This window comes from Schistocerca gregaria, chromosome 9 (genome assembly GCF_023897955.1).
Source record: "Schistocerca gregaria isolate iqSchGreg1 chromosome 9, iqSchGreg1.2, whole genome shotgun sequence".
Classification (NCBI taxonomy): domain Eukaryota; kingdom Metazoa; phylum Arthropoda; class Insecta; order Orthoptera; family Acrididae; genus Schistocerca; species Schistocerca gregaria.
In genome coordinates this window covers 194074989-194101164 of record NC_064928.1, presented here as the reverse complement: position 1 = coordinate 194101164, position 26176 = coordinate 194074989, and the positions used below count along the sequence as shown (strand labels likewise).

Sequence of the window (26176 nt, the reverse complement as noted above, 5' to 3'; positions counted from 1 at the left end):
AACATCTTCAAGCAATGCACACAGCTCCACCTGCCCCTCCCAGAGTGACCTTACTGGTGCCACATTAACATACAGTGCACTTTCTGTTCTTCCCTCCCTGTCTCCTATTCTCCCTCCTGTTTCCTGCCCTCCCCCTCCACTTGTTCAGTCCCCTCGATAAAACCGCTAAACCCAGTTAAGCTGCAGTGTCGGCATAATGTAGCCACGCAAGTGTGTATGTATTCTGTTAGCTATGAAGGACTCATCTGAAAACTCAGCCTTATTCTCATTCTGGTTTGTGCGCTTATTGATGACTCAATGCATCAACTACACAGTGAATTGTTACCTTTACTCCTTCCATAACACTTTTTTCTTAATCTATTTGAAGTCATCAGTCTTGGAGTTGTTTGATGCAACCTACCACCTATAAGAACCCAATAAAAGACACTTAACACTCTTAAAATGAAGCGTACATGCAAATTAATCCAAAAAATGTAAATCAATAACACAGTGACTGCATTAAAAACGCATTTAAGCATGAAAGGAATCTTAAACTATAAAAACTGAGAGTGCAAAGATGTGGGAGCCAGGATCTCAGCCTCAGATTTAATAAATATGAACTAAACCAGTCTTTTTCTAGCCTTTATTTATTTGCAAATTGGCTCCCAACTTCACAGCTCTGGAATAAAGTTGTGTTTCATTGACCAAAAAACCAAATCTCCTCCAACACCAAATCCCTCGACATAAATAGGAACCACCATTTTCTGATTTTCCTCTGTGACAAATTGTCCACACGCTTATCTCCTGTGCAGCACCCTACTCGCACACTCCAGCAAATACCTCTATCACATTCATCCAGCAAATACCTCTATCACATCCAAAAAATTCAGTAGCAGCTATCTTCGCTGCCCTGCTTATCACAACCCTGTACCAACCAGGCCTCTAATGCTTTAATATGTAAGTTTGACAAGGCTAAGGTTTTCTCAAGTCAAGCCCTAAAATGCAGGCAGGAAAGAGGTCAATATCTGCACTTGGAAATCTGCTTAAGTCCTCGCTTTTATTGGGATCTACAAAGTTTAGGATCTACAGGAGAGGAATTCAAACTGTCATCCTGTACAGAGCAAAGACCTGGACTGACACGAAAGATAGGAAACTCCTGACATTTGAGAATGCTGTTCCAAGCCAGATTTTTGGGCAACAATGGAGAGCACTAGAGAAAAAACCATGAATTGCAGGAGTTGTGCAAAATGTTGGCCATTGTGGATGTGACTAGAGAGGTGAGACTGACATAGTATGGGTATATAATGCATCAAAAAGACCAGATAACAGACAGGTGGTGGAGGGACATCAAAGGCAACAGACTGAGAGGAATACCACTACTGAGACTGCCTGACAAGCACAGGGATGATACGAGTGTTGGGACTAGCTGGAGAAGAATACATGGACCAAGGAAGGTAGAGGAGGCTAAGTGGCAAGTCCAAAGACTAACTGCGCTTTGTATGGACAACCTAGGAAGCAAGAAGAACACCCTGAAATGAGATCACCACCACCTACTGGCACCTTCCTAATCTCCTTGTCTAACAACATCACACTCCTAAGGCTCCTATCGTTGAAACTGAAGTGTCCTCTGGGACAACAACCTAACTGAAATTCATACCAGTCTGTAATTCTTACATATTACTCTAACACATCATATATTCTGAAACTACAAGATTTTGCTTATATTTGACTGAAATTTAGTCCATGTACATGAGTTTTAAATGAATGATAAATCTATTTAAAATGTTTGATGCACTGTACCCTAATTTCGATATATTTAAGTCAGTTCCAAAGAAAGCCCTAATTATTCCTGCTGTACAACAGTTTTAAATACCCACCCTCTACTAGTTACTTAATAAATCCTAGTCTTGATAAATCTTACATCTAAAGGAGAGCAACATATGAAACTATATACTTTTACAAATAAACGTGTGTTGATTGCACTGCTTTTTTTCTAGTGGTAAAATTTCATTATTTGCTCAGTTCCTTGTTATTTTTATTTCCATAATCCCTCCAACATCTTAGCTGCAGTATTCTTTCCACGCTTCCTCTCAAAGCCACCTATTCTTCTCAGTTGGCTCTAAAAGTTCTACATTGAAGCTGGCACAGTGCTTACCAGTGTACAGTCTTTAATCTATTGCTCTCTCTGACACCATTTCATCTTGGTTTCCCTTCACAAAAGGAATGTTCTCCTCACTCTAACCTGTATTAAGTACCAAAGAATGTGAAGCAACAATGTAGATGTATGTAGCCAAGTGTATAGTGCACAAGTTTTTGTAGGAACACTTCTTTTCTTCTTTTATTTAAATTCTTTATACATATTAACAAATGGAAATATTAATTAATAAACAATGAATTACAATTCCCAGAGGAAGGAACTAGAATGGGGAACTGTTACAAAGGAATGGTTCACTAAACTGAATGAAAGGACCAAGGAAAGACTTCTGAATGGCAGTCACTCCCTCTCTCTTTAGGTCAATGTTGTTCCCACTTACATTTTCTTTTTTGGGTCCCCACTTGTTACTCATTCCCCATTCCTTCTTCAGTTATGGTTCCTTTTGTTCACAGTGTTCACCTGTCCTTGTTCAATTTCAAATCTTTCTCAAATTCTCTACATCTAGTCCTTTCCATAAGCCAGCAATTTATAACTTTATTACAATTTTATATTAAAATTAATACAAAAGTTCCTATTCACTGAAACTTATTTTTTTATTAGCTAGTGTATGAATGAAAACACACACACACACACACACACACACACACACACACACACACACACACACACACACACACAGTCAACACAAACTGATTGGTTTGCAAGAAGGAACCCATATCTAGAAACAAATGGCTTGGATGCTGGAGAGTATGAAAGTATAAGAATGAATGGTTGTGACAGTTTGTTCCAATTTGCTTTACTGCCTACATACAGAAGGTATGCAACCCTTTAGCATCTATGTACTGTGAATGGATGACCTGGACCTAATAACATTCCTATGCATGTGCTACCTTCCTCCACACAGCCCTTGTGTGCCTCCTACTGCAGACGTTGTGTAGTCTGCCAGTGCAGTAATGTTAATATCAACACGGCATGTACCAGTACAAAGCTGTGGAAATGTTTGACATGGTGTCTGCATAGGGCACAGAGAACAGCAATGGGAGAGTTATTTCTACTGCAAGGTTGTATGCAGAATGTTTTCCAAACATATGTACCCTATTTCATTTCACATTCACTGTCACCTCAGACAAGCCGGAAAGTTGCACTTAAGTATTTTCTGCATGAGGTGTGTTCGATGTACAGTAAAGTAGTAGCACTTTGTGCTGGGCACTTGCAAATACTATCCGCAGTCTACTGTTGTCCTGTGCTAGGTGTTGAACCATGATGCGGGTTGTCCACACTCTTCTTGAGCACTACAGTTGGAGGAACACATGCTGACAATGTTTGAAGAAATCCCAGCCTCCAGCAGTTGGCATGTGGCACAAGCACTGCACATGGGTAAAAGTGTCGCGTGACACGATACCCATGAACACTGGCTCCAGCCATACCATCTGCACACAGTCCATTCATTGCGGGAGGAGGACTGTCCACAAAGGGTACAGTTAGCACAGTGGTATTTACAACAATGCACACTCCACCCACCATTCCTGAGCTTCATGCTATTCCCATGTGAAGGGGCATTTTAAACTTGCACAACATGTAAATTTCGGTGGATGAAACTCCAGGTGCACAAGTGATACAAAATTACCAACACAAGCTCAGTATTAACATCTGGCTGGGATAATAGTTAACCATTATCATTGGGCAATATCTACTGCCAAACAGATTAACAGGACCAATCTATTTCACATTTATTAAAGATGTTTTACCTACCCTATTGGATGTAGTGCCACTACATTATATGGGCATGAAATTTACAAATACTATCTGGAAGGGGAAATGTGACCCACCTCTAAAATATACTGAAGGAGACTTGGAAACATATCTAAAAAATAAATGCTACTATACGGTAGAAGAATTCTTGAATGATAACCATGTAAAAATAATTGTATAGATCACCACAATATGTATTATGACAAATGTGTAAAATACCTGTATAGCAACACATGTATTATAACCTAAAATTAAGTTTATTAGTCTGTATGTAGTATAAAAACTGACAAGTCACCTATGTCGCAATCCTTGATTGTATAAGGCATGTTACGTGATAATAAAATTTGATTTGATTTGATTTGATGAAATGTTCGGGTGGACAAGCGGCTGCAACACAACTGAGCTCCAGCACCCTCTGATGTGGGTGTGTGGAACCACATCCCAGCTGATTGACTGGTAGATGTGGACCAGTTCCATGACCAGCAGGACGGCAGATCTGACCTCTATGAATAGCATGTTGTACTGCAGCCCAGTAACATCAGTGGTGCACCTTATTGCTTGAGTTCATGAAGCAATTGAAATACTTCAAAGACAACAGCACATACTAGCTCATGCGCTCGAGGCTCAGCACTTCTGATGTAGGCTCTGCACTGACGTAGGAGGTAAACAGCTTGCAGCTCGTTTGTAATGTAAACTGGTCAATGTACTACTTATGTTGCATTTATTGACTTAATGTGGAACACATATCATCTCAGAATTCATCACTTTCCAGTGCCCAAGCTATGCGCTTCTGGATACAGGCTCCTTCTTGAAAACTTATTAGTGTGCCATCCTGCACATCATCATAAGCGTTGTTGACATTTTTTCTGGGACATCATGTATATATTGCAAGTTTTTACAGAATATAATTTTAAAATGACATTAACTGAATTTATTTAAATAGTTCCCCGACCACCTTCACTTTTCAGTTTCTGAGGTACAGTTGGTAATCCTTTGAAGGGAGTAGAAGACAGTCTTACTGCCTGGAGTCCATTCTAATGTATTTTGTCTAATCACATCGCTAATCTGTTTGGTTTGAATTTTGGAAATTTATGCTCCTACACGAGCCTGACGTACAATGATAGGAGATATTTACGAAACAAGGGGACCTAACAGACTGCTCTGCCCTCCTTACTTATAGGATTTGAAGATCAGTGATGGCGATCAATTTTCTAAAGCAGTGCAATGCAATTCTAAAAACTTTATGGATTGTTTGAATGTTTACCTGTATTAAATACTAAAGAATGTGGAGCAACAATGTAGTTGTCTGTAGCCAAGTGTATAGTGTACAAGTTTTTGTAGGAACACTTCTTTTTTATTTTATTTAAATTCTTTATACATCTTAAATGGAAATATTAATTAATAAACACTGAATTACAATTTTTAATAAAAATTGTCTTTATTCTTAATTAGTGGTTATATGACAATTAATAAAAATGTATAACACATACAGTATAATGTAATTAGACAAGAAAGAAGAATGGTGAACAAATATAAATGAATGGGTGTTCATTTAAGTGTTCCTGTCAGTAGAACTAGGAATTTCACCTCATTCAGATGCATACTGGTCAGCCACAGTCAACTGTAATTTAACAGCTTTCTTGGTTGAATTTTCCTTTTGATACAATTTACATCAAATCTGTTAAAGTGCTGCCAAAAGTATGTACGCACACTGTAGAATTTAAAGCTTAGAATGACAACTATATTTCCCCGCATACAATATTATATTTTACTAGTAATTTCAAATTCCAAAGCACATCTTCATCATCAGGCCTTCAGTCAACTACCGAAGACCTTTATTGAGATAGCATAATTTAACAGCAAATATTTTACACCCCTACTCACATTCTATGGGCCAAAGTCATGTTTAATCGGCAAGTAAGCTAACGACAGCTCAGTACTCTACACTATTTTTAAATTGCTTTTATACTTACATATTCCATAGCAAACTGTGCATTAACTTAATACAAAAAAAGTGGATATGAAAGAGATAAAGAAATGTGATGAATACCAGTTTATTTCTGATCGAAATTATACTTTTCACTAGATGTTAAAGAGAGCTTCACAACTTCGAATCAATGCATCATAAAATTACTTACATAGGATACAAATAGAGCACCAAATATTAACTTATCATTCTCCATCGTTTTCTATGCCACCTGCCTTCTTATCTCTCTGGGTGTTACTGACCAACTTTTCATCTCATTAAATTTCATTTTCATTTTTTTCTTAGTAATTTTCCGAGTTACCTTATAATCTTTCTATATTATTCCAACGTCTCAAGTATTAACTGTAACTGTACCATTTAACTTTGTTATTTCCTTCCAATTTCATCCCCCGTTCCCTTTGTTGTGTTTCATTCTGTTTCTGTGTTTTCTGCCTTTCAACACATCCCCTCATCTCAGGCATTTGCTCCTTCAATTATTCTTATTTGCCAATTTTTCCTCACTGTTTTCTGTCTTTTGCTACCTATCACGTATTTGTCTCATTGAGTTTTTGTTTTCTTCCCCAAAACCTCCACTGCCACACAGGCTTTCAGACTTTTCAAAACTTACACAATACCTCTAATTAGCATTGCCTAGAACAACCTTTCATCATCTGCTTGCCTATTTTTTCTCCTACTTTCTACCAATGCCAAATTACAAATTATGTTTGTACAATTCTTTAACTGACTAAATTCAAATATGTTGCAGAATAATACCACCTAAGGAGCTAAGTAAATATTGTAAGAGTGAGATGAAGTTCATCTTATACAGCTATCAATATTTTTCCTTAGGCAATTTGTATTGTTTCTCTCCTTACCTCACTCGTCCCTTACTACATTCTTTTAATATTTAGTCTCTGCCACCCCCATGTGTTCTAAAATGGAATTACATTAATAAAGTAAGATACAACAGTTAACATCACAGCCCAAAAACTTTGCTAGATTATCAAGATGTTCTGCTGGGAGTCTTTTTTCCCCAAAAAATCAGTACCTATACATATACTGCTTGGACACTTTTGTATCAATCATGTGTCAGTATGTAATCTTTTGGAAAATAGTAAGACACATTAAAAGAGGCATGCTCTTCCAGGAACTTAACAACTGAGGTTTACCTAAAAATTTATTAAATGTTATAAAAAGTATGTATGAAGAGTCAGATATCTACTGCAGGCAAAAATAATCAAAACAGAGAGAGTATGAACCTAGGTTTACTGAGGATGCAGTTTATCACCCATGCTTTTTAATTAAGATCTACATAAAGCAAATGTTTTTGAAGAGGATAAATGAACTAACGTCTTACTCTTTCAACTTTGAACAACCAGACTACATACTGACAATGTCATCAGCTGATGACCGAGTAACAATTACTGACAGCGAGAATAACCTACTAAGAGCAGTATCTTAGCTACAAAGGATCTGATCTTCATGCAACTTACAGACACCAGATTTTTTTAAAAGAGGCAATAGTTTTTATGGAAGAAACAAAATTAGATCGAAATGGGAAAATAGGACAGCAAGTAAATTTAAACACTTGGGATGCAATCTATCACATAAAGATGAAAATTTTTTGAACATAAGATAGAAAAAAATTTAACTTAAAGGTAGTACTACATGAACCTTGCAAAGAAAAGTAAGAAAGAGAGAGAATTCTGAAATTTTACGAAACACAGTCATTCCTAGTTGTAATGTACAGAAGCGAAAACTAAACAACAACAAAAAAACAGGACCACTAAAAATCCGGAGTATGGAAATGAGACTTTTCAGGCATGTAGCAACATACATGACAGACTTCAAAAAATACTTTACAAATACAAACCGACAGGATGAAGAGACCCAAAGCCAGATGGAAGGACTTGGACTAATCTCTCTAAGTCGATGTAGTAACAGGCAAAGCCTAAAACGTGCAGGAGGAGATGGTGATGACGTAAGACGTCCAATGAAACAGAAGATTATTAGCTAAACTTTTTTCAGTGCATAAATCTGCAATTTCTAGTAATTAACAAAATAAATGTACTTATAACTAATCAGGAACCCAGGAAAGTCTCCACAGAGCTTTCTTGCAAATGACAGTTTTTGAGTGAGGAAAAAAAAAAAATTCCAGCAACTTTTCCACTTCTTGCATTACTGGATGTGCATTTTGACTTGTTTTATACACTTAAGCTTAGATATGTAAGATACCAAAACACAAATCTGCAAGAGTTATTCACAATAGTGACATGCTTACTCCAGGTATTGGTTTCTTTGTGGCTGAAGCTACATCCTCCGATAGCTTCAGCAGATCCTTCTTTGCATCAGCCAAACTATTAAATTTCTTTATAGTCGAAACTGTCAACGACGTTTTGCTACTGTCAGCATCTCTACGGTTTCCCAACTGTTTGCTTGCAGCTGGCTTTTTTTCACGTGCTGCCATCTCCCCTGTCAGTCATTAGCATAGACACCTGAAACAGTGTGAACAATCTTGAGTAATCATATCAGGCATGTACAATGAAGTGAACACACATTTTTCAGCTCTGAATCGACACAGTTACTCCGTACATAAGCATCTGTTTCAATGACAGGAAAACCCTGTGTAAGTGGATCCATTATACCAAAGTTTTCTTACATAATATGAAAGCAATCTTAAACTGATGTACTGAACCTATACCTCACACGTACATGAATTATGGGTGTGTCAAGGCACTACTGAAAACATTAAAACATATTGCTGTGTCACACGACTGCCTTATAGCTACAGTTGGAGTACAAGATCTCTGCTGCTACACGACTCACCAAGCTGTTAAGTGACCCCTGCTCAGCTATTGTCACAAGTGTGTGAGACAAAGCGTTGGTCTTTAAGGGGACATAGACAAGAACACTATCATTTACTAACTGTCACTGGTTCTGTTCTGCTGCAAAAGGCTGGGTAATTAAGTGACCTACAAAAAGAGAAAAACGTAATCTTTAATATTACATTAACTGATGCAATTCCTGGGAAACTGCCTGCAATGTACAAGCTCATTATTCTTCTAGAGTAATTTTAGTGAACAGCTGACAATAGTTCCAAATTATTAATCAAAATGCTTAAAAAGGGTGGAGAGTGGTAGTCTGTAAGCACACGAACCATCACAACAATTAAGAAAGCTAGTAGAATGAATTTTGTTATAGTTTGGGGTCAAGGCACAAAACTAAACAGTTAGAGATCATGTAGGGAACTGATGGATAACACCTCAATATAAATACTCTTACACAACACTAGTTTTGAATTCTGGTTTTCTAAAGAACCAAACGTCAGTACTTGGGGAACAACATTGCTTGCGTACACATTATCTTAACTGTTGTATAGGAAGCTCTGAAGATAACAATCATTACTAGGACAAGGAAAAAATAATTTTTTGTCAACAAGAAAGAACACTTGTGTTGCTTTTATCATATAAGTTACACTCAACAGATAATATACTCATTTCAAGAAAGAAGAGAAGCTTTTGGACTTTACAAGATCAGAATATGTAAACCAAGATGACAACCCAACGTTTTTGTCAAATATTCATACAGAATGCATGATGTGTTTTCGGAGCACACATCACTCCTGTGGTAAGCATATGTAGTACACAAATGAAGACTACATCCACCATGCTGAACATGTAATCGTATTTACATAACAGCTACAGTTATTAAGCAAGGTTTGATAAAAGAGCATTTTCATGGAAATAAATTTTTTCTGTGGTTTATTATTCCACAATTTCAATACTTGTATTAAAAGGAACACATTTTTGAAGAAACTGATTCCCTCTTTAACACAAATGAAACATTAATTTAATAACAACAAGGATGAGGATTTTTGAGCTGGCACAGTCTCAAATATTTAAGTGGAGATAGTATGCACAAACTGACCCAAGAACCAAAGAATTCAAGTTCCAACTTGGAGTTGTATGGGAATATTTGAGAAGAGGTTCACTGCTTTGAGCCATTAACATTTCTGCACAAGAGTTTACATAAAATATAAAATATCTGTAACATACAAAACAAAAAGAGTCTGCATGATAGGATGGAAGCATAGATTAATTCCTAATACATAGAAAGAACATCTATAATTTATGTTTGGCTGTACTGAATCATAATTAATCATAATGGGAGCTACATGACAGTAAATAGTGCAAGGGCAACCTCTTATCATAAACAAAAAATTCCAGAAAGATCCTTTTGACAGCATCTGCGAAAAAATTCTGATGTTAAAGGTTTCATTTAACTAAATTGTTGGGGGCCTCCATACATAATAATGGTAGATTATACATACATTACCTGATACATTTCAATGACACTGCACTACTGTCATATGTTGTTAGAGTTCACAACAAGTTTCAGAGTAGAAAAGGCTCCAAACATGGCTGAGTGTTTTTAAACTACCATATGTGTTTTCAACTTTTTAATTTATTATTATCAATATGGATGTGCACAGTTCCCCTTTTGGTTTTGCTTTCTCACTACATAATGTTTGTCAAAGAGGTCTGTCTATATATGCACAACATAGTAGCATATTGGCTGGCCTACAAAATATGAAAAGGAAAATCTGATACCTGGAAATACTTTGCATATTAAAAGCTTAACAGTAATATTACAACTAAGCCTGTAAAAAAGTTTAGCCAATACAGAATTTTAAATGAAGCTCAACTAGAAAAAAGTTGCAGGGTTTCTGTCAAACTGCAGAAAAACCAAGCTACATTACTGCAGAAAATGCAACTACCACTACTATAATATTGCATGCATACAATTAATCGCCAAAACACAGTATCAGTGCAAGAATAAATAGGTTAGATGACATTCTCAGGTCCAATGACGAGAAAATTAAAAATATCTACAGTTTTAACTAAGCAGCTGTTTCTCACACAGCGAAAATTCCGAAACGCCAAACTTCAGAAGAAATAGGGCACTGAGCAAGCGAGATGACAAGATTTACAATAATTTGCAATTACTGTACAGGTCACTTTTAGAAAAGCACAATTCTTATGGGAAGAAAAGCGTTTCGTTTAGCCACGACATTAAACAGGAGACAAATTATGTGACGGAGGAGAAATATAAGTCTGTAAACTATATTTTAAAAAAATTGTAAAAAAATATTATACCCGCGCGAAGAACAGCCAGAGGGATTTCATACTGTTTCATTCGACGGTTTTATAAATTTTCCGTATTATCAATTTTAAAAAAATGGTCGTCCATACATACTACAGTTTATTGTCAAGCCACTACGTTTCCGCATTACAACTACGAAAGTGCTAAATATGCATGCAGGGCAATTCGTCAAGCAATTAATCGTTAATAATGTACAACTTTTTAATTTAGTTTTATTGTTTCATAGTGATCCAAGCTTTACTTCCGCAGGACAAGTAGTCAATGACAAAGACACCTTAAAGGGTAAGGCAACACAAAAACTTTACTAATTGACAAACAAAACACGAACGCAAAGTCCCGAATTTCACTAATTTTTGAAGTATGTTTTCGTGCATTTCACTGCTGCGAAGTCTCAAATTGTTCATTTCAGTAGAATGTACATACCTCTTTTTGCATTCGAAACATTAAAATTCAAGTGCCTATTTCATATACTTCACGAAAAAACGTTTTGAAATATAGGCATAGGGAACACACACCGCTATCACCTTCCCTGTTTCATGTTATTTAGCGCCACCTATGCGAAGAAAATCACGTAGCTTGCGAGAGACATATATTATCAAGAATTTCACTGTACTACATAAAGTTACACACTCTGTCGGATGATTTTAATCCGCATGCTAGACTAAAGTTCACAATAAACACAAAAATCAATGTATTACTTGAGATTTAGGGGATTTAAACGAAACATTAGCGCGTACGATGCTGCACTGTGCACTTGCGCCCTACATCCATGTTGGACTAAAGCAAAAAGAATGACGACGCTAAGCGTAACACCCCTAACACGAATATGGCAGCCCTCAGAGTGGGTATTAGGAGTTGTACTACGCTATTTACGCCAAACTCTTGTTTGTGCGGTCATTATGGTCTTTATCGAGATGTCAGTCGCTTTAAAACGTTACCCTCCCTTCGCATGGTAATATATTACTTTCTTTCCGAAGCCTTTATGTTTTAAATACAATAATATTGCTATATTTACATATGAATTACAGATTGATCATCGATACAACTGTCATAAATATGTTAAGAGATCTCAGATTTAACTTGGATTAACGCAGAGGCATGTTTTGTGAAAAAAATTCTTATTTTGTAGGTCTTATCTAGAAATTCCTCGTATAGATCTAGTTCCGAGGAAGGCCCCAAGGAATTGTATACGGGCTTTGAAATCTCCAGCTCACCCGAGGAATGGCAATGGGTAGAAAGACTTTTGGGGCCAAAAGTTGTACCGCAACCAAAGCCGAAGGCAGATTATCCATCTGGCTGGAAACCACCTTCAGGTAAATACATAGCCGAGCAAGGAACTGTGACGTACGTATTTTAGGAATGATAATAGAAAGCGTACGGCAAATGTGATCAATCGACTGTTTGACGCGAAGAAATGTTACATTGTGACAGTGTCATAACCATTTTTCGAAAACTGCTTTTGTACAAAGCGCCATGATTACTATAAAATATAAAGCGAGCTCAATCTGTGTGATCTGTGTATGCTACTTGACAGCAAAAGCAGGCTTCTTATTCTGTGTCATTGATTCAATAAAGGATCGGATTTGACTGAAATGTGAAAGGTTTCGGCTGTCAGTCAGTAACGTTCGTGTACTTCGTTATAACGCTGCAGCAATGTTCTGTGTATTGCATTTCTGCTAGATAATTCGAAATGTAAATATTTACTTTTACCTGCACAAAAACAACAAACGAGAAATATGTGCATTTTTACATTTTTTTGTCACTGTCCAGTCAGAAGAGTATCAGCAGTTTAGTTTTCGTCAATAATGCACCAGATGGTTGTAGCAGTGACATAGGCCCCTAACTGTTTTGTAACAGAATGGTGTACTTATGTTGTCTGATGAACTCTGAATTATAAACAATTTTTGTCATTTGTGGTATACATTGAACATTGTCAGTTGGTTTAATATGACTTTTTGTTTAGATGCTGCTTTATCACTACCATATTTCGTAAAACGGAATAAGAACTACATGCTGCCAGTGTATCTGAATATTCAGTTCAGAGGACAGCGGCGTATAACTGTAGTTCGCAATATCCAAGGCGACATATGGGTATGTATCTGTAGTATTTTATTCACTGACAAGTATAAATATTTTTAATTGTTTTACATCTGGCGTAAGTCATTGTTGTACTTTGTACCATAACAAATGTTAACTGCAGTAGTATTTTATGTAAAATTTAGTTCATCGGTTAATAACGCTTCTATTACATTCCTGTACTGTGTAAGAAGAGTTTATGGGTGAAAGTAGCAGCTAGAGGGAATTTTCTGTCCATATACCTACTGTCTCATAAACAGGATTGCTGTATGTTCTAGAAGCGAAAATTTTTAATTTGTCAAAGGCAAACTTAGTTCACATAGGAAACATGCTGTTTAAAGTCATAGATCTGTTGGATAACCATACATTTGGCATGATTTTGTATGTCTTTCTTGTGTTTACATTACAAGAAATATTTTGATGTGTAATGCAATTTTTTTAAAACTAATACCAGTATTTTTGGTGCAAGAGCTGTTAAAATACAGCAGGAACTGTATACACACATAAAAAGTTCTTTTTAATCTCTTTTTTTACAAAACCTATTTTATTTAGTTTGATGATTTGAGGAAAGAACAAAAAAGCATTATTTCATTGTATACATCTTATTAATAATTGCTTTATGCCTTTGATTAGTTATGTTATTAATATTGCATAGGAACAACATTAATTTTATGTTCATGAATGTTTATATCCTGTTTCAGCTGATGGAACGTGAATTGAGAGAGCATCTGGAATCTGTTGTAAAGAAACGTGTTATTACAATGGTCCATGAGGTCTGCTGCTTAATAAAAATCAAAGGAGATGTTTATTTACCTGTGGAGCAGTGGCTTTATCAAAAGGGCTTCTAGTGTGTAGTGTAACTAGAAAACATCATGGTTCAAGTAATTTTGTACATTTGATTTCATCCATGCATGAATAACATTGGAAGGGTGATTTTTAATTATGAGTTCAGTATACATTGTGGACTGAAATTTGCATAACATCATGCATAAATTCGAACACAGAAATCTAGACATTTGTATCCTGTCATAATTTGAAAATAAAGATGGAGGTATGTAATCCAAGCTACTAGTAAAGTAATTCAGATTAAAATGATTTAACAAACATTTTTTGTGCTCTATAGCTTTTGACACACAGTTTTGGGGTATAATGGAAAAAATCAGTTTTTGAATTGTAAATGAGATATTACTATGTAACTTTTTGAAAACTATTACACAATTGATGTTTAGTAGGTAGAAACAATCCTAAATAGGAATAAGATGCGACTTTAATTTGTAATAAATGTCTGATGTTGTGATATTTGATAATAAATATTCTTGTATGTATAAAAGCAGATCTTAATCTTTAAAGGTCATGACACATACTGTTTTATAGGATAATGGGGAACAGAAAGACGGAGGGGGGGGGTGGGAGGAGAGAGAGAGAGAGAGAGAGAGAGAGAGAGAGAGAGAGAGAGAGAGAGAGAGAGAGAGAGAGAAGCAAACTTCTCTGTCAGTGTGGACATCTATTTAGATCTGTATGTCTTTGTTAATGTACTCCCCATGTGTAGTAAGCTGCTACCATCCGCAGGAGAATCAGTGAAAGTGAAAAGAATACCCCTGGCAGTGGCAGTACGCTTGGTGCAGTTTCTTTGCACCTCTACCTCAACCACTCACGTAAAACCATTTGGTATGTATTTCCATGACAACACATCAGTATTGCGTTCTCTCTGTAGGCAGCTATTGTTTTTGTTTGCACTTTACAGTGGAAAGCTCGCAACAGTGCTGCCAGCTATTGGGATTTCTTTCACAGACTGGACTATGGTATGTGTTGGTACTGATTTGCACCTGCTCTTAATGTCATTCTCTGAGCTTTTATCCATTAGTAACATTATGTAGCTTTCTTGGAGGTCCAAGAAGTTCATAAGTAACATGGGATAAATCACTTCTATTCATTCTTGTTCCAACTAGTAGTGGGACACCAGTGCGAGTAGAGAAATAAGATGAAAGATTGGCCAACTGCAGACTTACAATGTAAGCTTCTTGGCCTCTCTTTTTCTCTTTCCAGAAACTCTTTATTCTTTCATTTCTTTTGTTTTTGTCCTCCTTGGAAGCATAATATATGGATCTCTTGTGTAGCAATTTCTCTTTAAACAATTTTATGCTGTTGATTTTGTTTTTGAATTCTTCCTTGTTTTGGAATATCTAGTGCAAGGGTAGTCAATCTTTTTTTACCTACTGTCCATTTTCGTATCTCTGCTAGTAGTGAAATTTTCTAATTGTCTACTGGTTCCACAGAAATGGTGATTGATAGGGTAGATAAATAACTTTATAAAATTCGTAAAGCAGAGTTACAGCAAATGAAAGCATAAAATGAGAATTACTTACTAAAATCTTTGTAGAAATCTTTTGAAAGCGGAATTCTCACCAGAAGGTCACTGGGACCAGGTTGACCACCACTGACCTATTGTGATTTTGTGCATTCTACCCACTTAGAGGTGGATTTAATGCTATGATGTAACTGAAGATTTCATTATTATTATTTTTTAATTGCTCAGTTGATTTTTGTCTATTCTTTTTTGATGTTGGCAAAATTTCACCTGTTGTTTCCACATTGGTCCATGATCTTTTCAGTGTATTTACAGAGCTCCTTGTTTCCCCTATTTTTTCAAGTCCCATCAGTAATCTTAAAAGAGTCCGGGATCCAAGGATGCTCTTGAGAATATTCCTTTCCTTCTTTTGAAATTCTTTCAGCTGTCCCTTTTTATTTACCTTGTATGATATCACTCGTGTGTCATCCCTGTCCAAGCAAGGTCTAATTTTCTCTCTGTAACTTTGACTGCTTCTTTATCTAGTCCACTGAGTTAGACCCATTCTTCGAAGTATTTATATGTCCTGTTTATCTTCCCATATTTTACCTCCAAGTATTTCCTGTGATTTCATGCAAGACCTCCAGCATTTTTGTGCATCCTTCCAGTTTCTAGCTAATAGCTAAATCTCTGATTCCATAGGTGTATCCCAGTTGTTCCTTCCAACTTCTTTCCAGGTGTTCGTTGTTGTGAACTGTTGTGTTATATATTAATAATTCTATGTTCACATTCTACTATGAACATCACCTTGCACCCTACTTGATTAAGTGATACTTTAAATTTCAGAGTGGAGCTTAATTTCTGCCAGTAACTCTTCCCTAACTTTGCAGAAGCTCTCTAGCATGTAGCAGCAGTGGCAAATTCAGAAAGAAGATTATCACAGAGAAATTAAGTGTCTTTCACCCTGCATTGAAGTGCTCACTATTTTGAAACTTCTCGATTTAATGAGAGCTTTATTCTGGAAACAATTCCCTAGGGACTGACTCTGTAGCTGAGTAGTTAGTGCCACTGTCTTCAGTGTGGAAGGACTCGGATTTGATTACTGATATCACCTTGGATTTTTCTGAGGTAGGGATGTCCACATAGTTTTGGGGGTCAGATGAGGAGCTCCTCGAGTGAAGGAGCGGTGGCTTCATCACAAATCGTCTACTGGTAATAGTGACTAGAGGGATTGGCAACATGCTAATAGCTTGTCCCCGTATCGTAGGACAACTCTTTGTACTGTCTTTAATAGGCAGCAGTCGGAAGAGGCCTAAGGGCTAATCTCATGGTGTTTAACAATCCCATAGACTGTAGCTAAGCCATCCCTCCACAGTATCCATTCTCCCAGAAACGCTGGTCAAGTGAAGAATGCAGAACAACTTTTTTGAAATTAGGAAAAAAGGAGAAAGTTCTTGACTGAGGTGAATCGGGAAGGTTGGGTCTCGAATACTGTCAGAATAGCTCAGTCAGTACAGGCACCACCTGCAAAAGGCAAGGTTTCCATTCTCAATCCTGGTCCAGCAAATCGCTTCAATGTGCGTGGGAGTTTGAGACTTAAGTTAAGATTCCACATAAACCTTTGTGACTGTACTCAACAGGTGTGATTTGAGTCTAGAATAATTTGTACTAAGACCTTCACAGGACATTTGATATTGTGCAATAGTGTAGTAGTTTTTTTTTTTTTTTTTTTTTTTTTTATTGAAAACTGTCCATGTGATATGTAGACTTAGCAGCAGCATAGGCTGAGTACTGGATGTGATTGAGGCTTGTGAGGGTGTACATGTTTATCACAATCCACAATTTATTAACAACAGAATCACCAAGAGAATTCCAGACAAATGATAAAATTTATTAAAATGTGCACAGTAATGGTAGAACCTCAACAGACAATCTTTAAATAACAGACAATGAATACAGCAAATCTTTCAATCAGAGAAAACCCTTTGCCTAAGATACAAGAACAGCATCTAAAGACCAGCTAAATGAAAGCAAAATACAACTGAGTTCAGTGCCTACGATAGGTCCACCTTCAGCACAGGTAACACTATAAATTCCGGAGAGGAGGCAATGAGCTCTCACATCTCGTTCAGTCACATCCCAGATGATATCAGTTGGGTACAGAGCTGGGGGGGGGGGGGGGGCAGCACATCAATTGGAATTTGCCACTCTATTCCTTGAAGACCTCCATCACACTTCTGGCCTTGTGACATGGCGCATTATCTTGCTGAAAACTGCTACTGCTGTTGGGAAATCTGACCGTCGTGAAGCGGTGTACGTGATCTGCAACCAGTGTACGATACTCCTTCGCTGTCGTGGTGCCTTGCATGAGCTCCACTGGACCCATGAATGTCCTTGCGAACATCCCCTACAGCATATGGAGCACAATGCCAGGTTGTCTTTGTTCCACTGTATAGGTGGCCAGGAGCTGTTCCCCTGAAAGACAATGGATTCATACCCTCCCATTGGTATGATAAAGTAGTACTTTTGGGAAATTTGTTTTAATCTTCTATGGGACCAATCTGCTGAGGTAATCGGTCCCTATACTCACACACTACTTAATTTAACTTACACTCACACACACACACACACACACCTGAGGGAGGACTCGGCAAGCCACGCGAACTGTGACAAGGCGCCTCAGACCGAGCAGGTTCATCGGACGATGCAATACTTTGCCACTGCGTCAACATGCAGAGCTGATGGTCACACGCCCGTTGCGGAGGCCCATCATTGTGTGTTAACATACACTTGCACGCGGGCCAGTATTAAACACTGCTGTCGGTTCCGCCACAGTTCGCCACCTGTTCTGTTTTACTGATCTGCGCAGCCTACGACATCTGACGTCTGTAATGTGGGGTGGTCAGAGAGGATCAGAGTTGCTAGCTGTCAGACTCTGCAACAATCAACTTCACTGTTAATTCCAGTCTCATCTGAGAGGATATACAGGGCACCTGATTCACACAGGAACTCTGTGACAGTCTCAGATTATTTAGCAATAATGAATGCTATTAATAAGTCACGCACTTATTCACTAATCATATGGTACAAGTGTCAAACAATACCCAAGTGGCAGAGCAGTTGTATCAGGTTGATGGCTTGAAATGATTGTTGCCTCCTGTAGGGAGAGGAGATGATGGATTGTATCATGTGGCAAAATGTATCTAAATTAGTTAAGATACTGTCAGTACGGTGAAAAGCTGCAACTTTACAAATACCCTGATCCCTACTATTGAAGATGTTCACACTTGTTGACAATATTTTTTTTAATGATGGCTTAAAACCTGCACCCATTTCAAATGGCATTTGTAGGGCATTAATCTTCCATCTTCAAAACGAGCTTTACAGCAGCCATTAAATGATACGTAAATATGTGAAATGTAGCAAAGGAAAAAATCACTCTAGAAAACTAATAAACTGTGAGGCAGACTTGCTGTCCAGTCCTCACTTCCATGAGACAAAATATGCAGTAATACCAACAGGCACACATAAAAGAATCAGTTCCACAGTATTTTGGCAGGCCAAATAACTTTTATTGATTGCTGCACTACTCTTCAAAGTGTCTCAGGTACATGACAGTGTTTTTAACACCGTCACCAAAACCTCTGTCGGAACGTTCCACCCGTCTTTCAATTCCTTGGCGACACAAATTGGCTTGTCAGTCATGAGCCATTTGAGAACCAATGTGACTCTATTCATAATTGGAAAATGACTTTCACCAAAGATGACCTTTCAGTATACCGGAAAGATGGAAACTGCATAGTCCAAGATCTGGACTCGTTGGCCAGAATCTCACAACTGTGTGGCCTCGGTCATCTTTTTCCAGCTACTATTAATTAACTTTTGATGCATCCTCCGCAGTTTTTTCAGACAATTATTTTGCACATGTTTTGTATATGTGCGGCGTCTCAAGCTTCAAACAACCTCTTCTTTACTGAACCTATTTTGGCCTAGTTTGAGATTTGATTAAAAATTGTGTGACCGAGGCCCTCGAGATTGGAGGCCCCCCAGGACCAGAGGTGGAGGGTGGGCCAACATTTCCGCCCCCTCCTACCCCCTCTTAGTCCTTCACTGGTCATATCTCCCGAAAAGTGTGTCGTACAATGATACCATTTTGCAATGTTCAGTGGCTGTCAATAGAGTTAGTAGTAAAGAAGTAATAAATCAAAAGGGCATGCTTGGTGCTGACGTTTTATTGGATAAACAGCGATAGCGTAGTTAAGTGATAAATTTTTTTTTCCTTCTGTCATTTTTCGGGGTGTGAGTATCGTGAATTATATTGTCTCATGACACGTGTATTACCATGATCAGCCAAATCATTATGACCGCTGCTCACCGCGACAATGGATGCCTCCAGGTGGCGCTCCGGGCACGTTACTCGGCAACAAAAGTACCGGGTGATCAAAAAGTCATTATAAATTTGAAAACTTAACAAACCACGGATTAATGTAGACAGAGAGGCAAAAATTGACACACATGCTTGGAATGACATGGGGTTTTATTAGACCAAAAAAAGTACAAATTTCACAAAATGTCCTACAGATGGCGCTGGACAGCAAAACGTCAGTGACTGCGCATGACAATCGTGTATCAAAGGAGCTGTAATGAGAGAGAGAATCAAATGCGCCAGCACTCGTAGCATGTTGACGTTAACTGAAAAGGCGCTTTTAGTGAAGCTGCATTATCAGAATGGGGAATGTACTAGTTCAGCGTTACGATCCTATCGCCATAGGAAGGGGATTCGAACGGGTAAAGGTCTGTTGACAAATGCAGCTGTGGCGAGAATGATTTCGAAGTTCGAAGCCACGGGTTCTTTAGACGATAGACCCCGTAGTGGCCAACCGAGCACAAGGCGTAATGCTGCTGAGACAGTTCAGGAAGAAATGCAGACTGTAGCAGGTTCGTTTATTACGGGGAAGTCAGCGCTCGTGTAGTCGCACCGGCATTTCATACGTTACTGTTTGGCTGGCGCTGAGGCGTACCCTCCGATGCTATCCGTACAATATCCATCGGCATCATGAACCGCTACCTGGCGATTTAGTGAAGCGGAGGGATTTGCGGTGTGGGCGTTTCAAAACATGGCGGAAGATGACGATTGGTTGAGTAACGTGTTATGGACCGACGAAGCTCATTTCACGCTCCGAGGGTCTGCCAACGCCCACAACTGCAGAATTTGGGCTACCGAAAATCCTAAAACTGTCGTGGAAACTCCGTTGCACGACGAGAAAGTCACGGTATGGGTTGGATTTACCACATCTACCGTTATCGGGCCTACTTTCTTCGAGGAAATGCGTGATTCTGGTTTTGTAATTGCTACCGTGACGGGTGAGAGGTACGCCGATATGTTACAGAATCGGACCATACCCAGCCTGGCTGATAAACACCTGTTGGAACGTACGATGTTTATGCAGGATGGCACTCCACCCCATATTGCTAGACGCGTGAAAGATCTCTTGCGCGCGTCGTTTGGTGATGATCGTGTGCTCAGCCGCCACTTCTGTCATGCTTGGCCTCCCAGGTCCCCAGACATGAGTCCGTGCGATTATTGGCTTTGGGATTATCTGAAGTCGCAAGTGTATCGTGATCGACCGACACCTCTAGGCATGCTGAAAGACAACATCCGACGCCAGTGCCTCACCGTAACTCCGGACATGCTTTACAGTGCTCTCCACAACATTATTCCTCGACTACAGCTATTGTTGAGGAAAGATGGTGGACATGTTGAGCATTTCGTGTAAAGAACATCATCTTTGCTTTGTCTTACTTTGTTATGCTAATTATTGCTGTTCTGATCAGATGAAGCGCCATCTGTCGGACATTTTTTGAACTTTTGTGTTGTTTTGGTTCTAATAAAACCCCATGTCATTCGAAGCATGTGTGTCAATTTGTACTTCTCTATCTACATTATTCCGTGATTTATTCAGTTTTCAAATTTATACTGACTTTTTGATCACCCGCTATATAATCGGAGCAGACACGGACGGTGAGTCACCCTAGTGAACATATGGGCTGCAAATGGGGAAATCCAGTGATATAAGCGACTTTGACAAGAGGCAGATTATTATTACGCAGAGTCTGCGAACGAATCTCGAAAACGCCGAAGCTGGTCGAATGTTCTCGTGCTAATGTCGTGGGCCTCTACGGAAAGAGGTAGAAAGCTAGTGAAACTACTACTGGGCGCCAAATGATTGGACGTCCACGGTTCTTCACAGAACGTGGGGTTCGAAGGCTTCTCTGCCCTGTAAAGCAGGATAGATTGTGATCTGTGGTATCTCTGTCGAAAGAGCACAATGCTGTTGCACGTGCAAGTGTTTCGTGGCACACCGCTCATCGTACATTGTTGAACAAGGAGCTCAGCAGCAGACTACCCACCTCTACGCGTTCACATATTGACCCCAAGAGATCGTCAATTACGACTGCAGTGGGCAAAGGACCATCGGGATTCGATCGTCGATCAATGGCAACAAGCCGGCTCTTCGAGTGAATCAAATTTTTGCTACACTAGGTCAATGGAAGTCTTCACAACGCCGTCATCGAGGCCCTTCTCTAAATCCTCGCACAAACTAAAAAATGGCTGACATCGAAATAAGTGTCCAAGGAATAGCAAAACAACTGAAATCACTCAACAGAGGGAAGTCCACTGGACCTCACGGGATACCAATTCGATTCTACACAGAGTACGCGAAAGAACTTGCCCCCCTTCTAAACAGCTGTGTACCGCAAGTCTCTAGAGGAACCGAAGGTTCCAAATGATTGGAAGAGAGCACAGGTAGTCCCAGTCTTCAAGAAGGGTCGTCGAGCAGATGCGCAAAACTATAGGCCTATATCTCTGACATCGATCTGTTGTAGAATTTTAGAACATGTTTTCTGCTCGCGTATCATGTCGTTTCTGGAAACCCAGAATCTACTCTGTAGGAATCAACATGGATCCCGGAATCAGCGATCGTGTGAGACCCAACCCGCTTTATTTGTTCACGAGACCCAGAAAATATCAGATACATGCTACCAGGTAGATGCCATTTTCGTTGACTTCCGGAAGGCGTTCGATACTCCGACGGAATATCAGACCAGCTCTGTGGCAGGACTGAAGAGTTTTTAGCAAACAGAACACAACATGTTGTCCTCAATGGAGAGACGTCTACAGACGTTAAAGTAACCTCTGGCGTGCCACAGGGGAGTGTTATGGGACCATTGCTTTTCCAATATATACAAATGAAGTGTCGGAAGTTCCATGCGGCTTTCCGCGGATGATGCTGTAGTATACAGAGAAGTTACAGCATTAGAAAATTGCAGCGAAATGCAGGAAGATTTGCAGCGGATATGCACTTGGTGCAGGGAGTGGCAATTGACCCTTAACATAGACAAATGTAATGTATTGCGAATACATAGAAAGAAGGAGCCTTTATTGTATGATTATATGATAGCGGAACAAACACTGGTAGCTGTTACTTCTGTAAAATATCGGAGTATGCGTGCGGAACGATTTGAAGTGGACCGATCAAATAAAATTAATTGTTGGTAAGGCGGATGCCAGGGTTGAGATTCATTGGGAGAGCCCTTAGAAAATGTAGTCCATGAACAAAGGAGGTGGCTTAGAAAACATTCGTTCGACCTATACTTGAGTATTGCTCATCAGTGTGCGATCCGTACCAGGTCAGGTTGACAGAGGAGATAGAGAAGATCCAAAGAAGAGCGACGCGTTTCGTCACTGGGTTATTTGGTAAGCGTGATAGCGTTACGGAGATGTTTAGCAAACTCAAGTGGCAGACTCTGCAAGAGAGGCGCTCTGCATCACGGTGTAGCTTGCTGTCCAGGTTTCGAGAGGGTGCGTTTCTGGGTGAGGTTTCGAATATATTGCTTCCCCCTACTTATACCTACCGAGCAGATCACGAGTGTGAAATTAGAGAGATTCGAGGACGCACGGAGGCTTTCCGAACCGTACGCGACTGGAACAGGAATGGGAGGTAATGACAGTGGTACGTAAAGTGCCCTCCGCCACACACCGTTGGGTGGCTTGCGGAGTTTAAATGTAGATGTAGATGAACGGCGGCTCGAAACGTGCAGCGCGCCGCGGACCGAGGCTGGTGGGAGTATATGCTATGACAGACATGCTCATGCGCTTGTGACCTTTGGTGGTAACATAAGACACGCTGACCGCTGCAAACCACCTAGATCCCTTATGCTTTATGTCTTCCACGGCAGCGATGACACCTTTGAGCAGTATAATCGTTCGTGTCTCGGAGGCAAAACCCTGGTTTGAGGCGCATTGTAGTGAATTGACGTTGATGTCTCGGCGAACAGCTTCGCCTGATGTAGGTTCTATGGAACTCATCTGGGTCGCTATCGGGCGCCATCGCCGCGTACCAAATCAGCAGTTCGTTATTTACGTCAATTACATGACTTGTGCTTAGACATCTGATGCCACATAACTCGACAAACTTAACAACAAACTGTCGGATCCTCGATACGCAGAATCTGTGATGTATTTCGTTCCAAAGACGGACAAACAAGGTATTAATCAGGTGGTCACAATATTAGGCTCATTAGTGTTTTCTTTACAGAATTTAGAATAGGCTTTCATCACTTTTTTTCGTTTCTACAACATTTACAAGTTGTAATGGCCCCTTCAAGGGCTTTTTTCTTTCTTTTCTTTTTTCTTTTGTTTTTTCTTTTTTTTTAAAAAAATAGGCAGTTTCCATCTATAATAATTGTCATACTGTGCTAAAACTGTAACATAAGATTATAACTTACATCTTTAGGGGTAGTTTATCCAGCATTTAAAATTTTTAAATTCGGTCAATAATTATATTGTCGTTCCTGTAAGCCACAAGATAGACTGCGTGGAAGTGGGACTGTGCAAGTTTTAGAGGTTTAGTAATGTGGGTAGCTGACCCGAGGACAGTGTTCTGTTAAAAAGAATAACTCAGTTCATAGTGAGTTCTCATTTGGAAATAGCGTAATAGGTCGATGCCGCGATCGTGGCGAATAAAGATGTCTCACTGAAAAATGCTTTTATTGCTAAAAAGTTGCAGAACTGTGGACACAATTATACAGAAAATAATGGACTCGGCATCTGTTTCCTTTGCTACGGGAGATACGTGACACAGGAGTCAGAGATCCACAAACAGTTCCCTGAGCCATGGTCTCTGCGATGTTCGCAGTCACATGGAACAATGAAATTTGCGATTATCTGAATGAGAAGCGTATTGGCAACGGAGAACAGATAAAATAATAACTGGGACCGTCCATAAAAACATTAATATGGTTGATAGGGAGACCTTTCATTCCCGAACAGGAACGAGAGGGTAAACCAGCGTGTATACATATATTTATTATGAAAGCCGAGATCAATTGGTTCAAATGGCTCTAAGCACTATGGGACTTAACATCTGAGGTCATCAGTCCCCTAGACTTAGAACTACTTAAACCTAACTAACCTAAGGACATCACACACATTCATGCCAGAGGCAGGATTCGAACCTGCGAGCGTAGCAGCAGCGCTGTTCCGGACTGAAGCGCCTAGAACTGCTCGGCCAGAGCGGCCGGCAAGCCAAGATCGCTTGATTGTAAGACCTTTATTCCAATTACTAGTTTAGACAGAATCTTGCTGTCATCTTCAGGTTGGCAATACACTTTGCGCATATGTTCACATACATGTCTCGTCAACTGTAGGACTTTTCCTCCTCCGTTAACGCTGCCAGAAATTGTTTTAAAATCTTGGCAATGTAACGCTTTGAAGTCAGCTTCCGATGCAAGAAGATGGGACCAATAAGGCGACTTGCAGACACTGCAAACCACACCCTAACCTTCTCATTATGCTATGGTGTTTCGTGGAAGTTGTGCGGATTCTCCGCTGCACAGACCCCATGATTCTGTGAATTGACATAACCACTCAGGTGAGTCTAGGCTCCATCAGACATAAAAGAACAGATCCATGTACAGGCCATTCGTTGTTATCTCAGTGAACAGCCACTCACAAACCTTCAGGCGCTGGGGAGCATCTGTCGCGGTTTTCGGACTAAGCGCTGCACGGCACGCGCTCTGAAACTGATAAATTTCTTAGCAAACAACAGACCACGCCGTTTGCACGACTATGTTGTCACGTAACTTTCCACAACGAACACCCGCTGCTCCACTGTGAGCACCATCGTCCCATTTGTACCACTCCACTCACATTAACGCAGCCCGCACTACACTATAAACCGGTGTGCATCTCGTGGCGGACGTACACGCGGTGTGGGTGTCACGGGGTGTGATTATAGGCATACATTCACGTCCAATCGCATACATTCGTCCGACCTACATTTATTTGCCCCATCCCGTATATTGTTCTCACAATAAATGTTGTATAAATTGGCAAACTCTCTTCTTCCAGCGAGAGCAACGGCCTTGCCGCAGCGGATAAACCGGTTCCAGACAGATAACCGAAGTTAAGCGCAGTCGGGCGTGGCCGGCACTTGGATGGGTGACCATCCGGGCCGCCATGGGCTGTTGCCATTCTTCGGGGTGCACTCAGCCTCGTGATGCCAACTGAGGAGCTACTCGACCGAATAGTAGTGGCTCCGGTCTAAGAAAACCATCGTAACGACCGGGAGAGTGGTGTGCTGATTGCACGCTCCTATCCGCATTCCAGCTGAGGATGACACGGCGGTCGGATGGTCCCGATGGGCCACTTGTCGCCTGATGAAGGAATGCTATGCATCTTCCAGCAGTGTAAAATATAACAGTAGTACCTAAAATTGTTCATTTCAAAATTAAC

General features: G+C 39.6%; 2 protein-coding genes across 9 annotated transcripts in view; one reads left to right on the top strand and one right to left on the bottom strand.

The window, feature by feature from the left end:
* Positions 1 to 26176, bottom strand: part of LOC126291549 (nucleolar and coiled-body phosphoprotein 1-like) — a 160303-nt gene that overhangs the window by 19002 nt on the left and 115125 nt on the right. Inside the window, exons 1-4 of one of the 8 annotated variants that reach the window (XM_049985054.1) lie at positions 11714 to 11790; positions 10188 to 10432; positions 8679 to 8824; positions 8134 to 8347 (exon numbers count right to left, since the gene is read on the bottom strand). In XM_049985054.1, the coding sequence (XP_049841011.1) occupies positions 8134 to 8319 (186 nt within the window). In that variant the 5' untranslated portion in view covers positions 8320 to 8347; positions 8679 to 8824; positions 10188 to 10432; positions 11714 to 11790. Of the gene's footprint in view, positions 1 to 8133; positions 8348 to 8678; positions 8825 to 10187; positions 10433 to 11008; positions 11413 to 11438; positions 11791 to 26176 lie in introns of those variants that run through there. The other 7 variants (XM_049985059.1, XM_049985053.1, XM_049985060.1 and 4 more) reach the window with 7 other exon arrangements.
* LOC126291551 (probable 39S ribosomal protein L49, mitochondrial) lies at positions 11751 to 14232 on the top strand. Its single transcript, XM_049985061.1, has 4 exons — positions 11751 to 11967; positions 12145 to 12328; positions 12979 to 13106; positions 13793 to 14232. Exons 1-4 carry the CDS (start codon positions 11842 to 11844, stop codon positions 13937 to 13939), a joined length of 585 nt encoding a protein of 194 aa, XP_049841018.1. The 5' UTR covers positions 11751 to 11841; the 3' UTR covers positions 13940 to 14232.

What these genes read in the sequence shown, in the direction of transcription:
- LOC126291551 (XM_049985061.1), top strand. Translation starts at nt 11,842, where the DNA reads ATGGCAGCCCTCAGAGTGGGTATTAGGAGTTGTACTACGCTATTTACG. An exon ending in CGTTACCCTCCCTTCGCATG is followed by an intron (nt 11,968 to 12,144) that starts GTAATATATTAC and finishes CTTATTTTGTAG; the next exon opens with GTCTTATCTAGAAATTCCTC. An exon ending in ATATCCAAGGCGACATATGG is followed by an intron (nt 13,107 to 13,792) that starts GTATGTATCTGT and finishes ATCCTGTTTCAG; the next exon opens with CTGATGGAACGTGAATTGAG.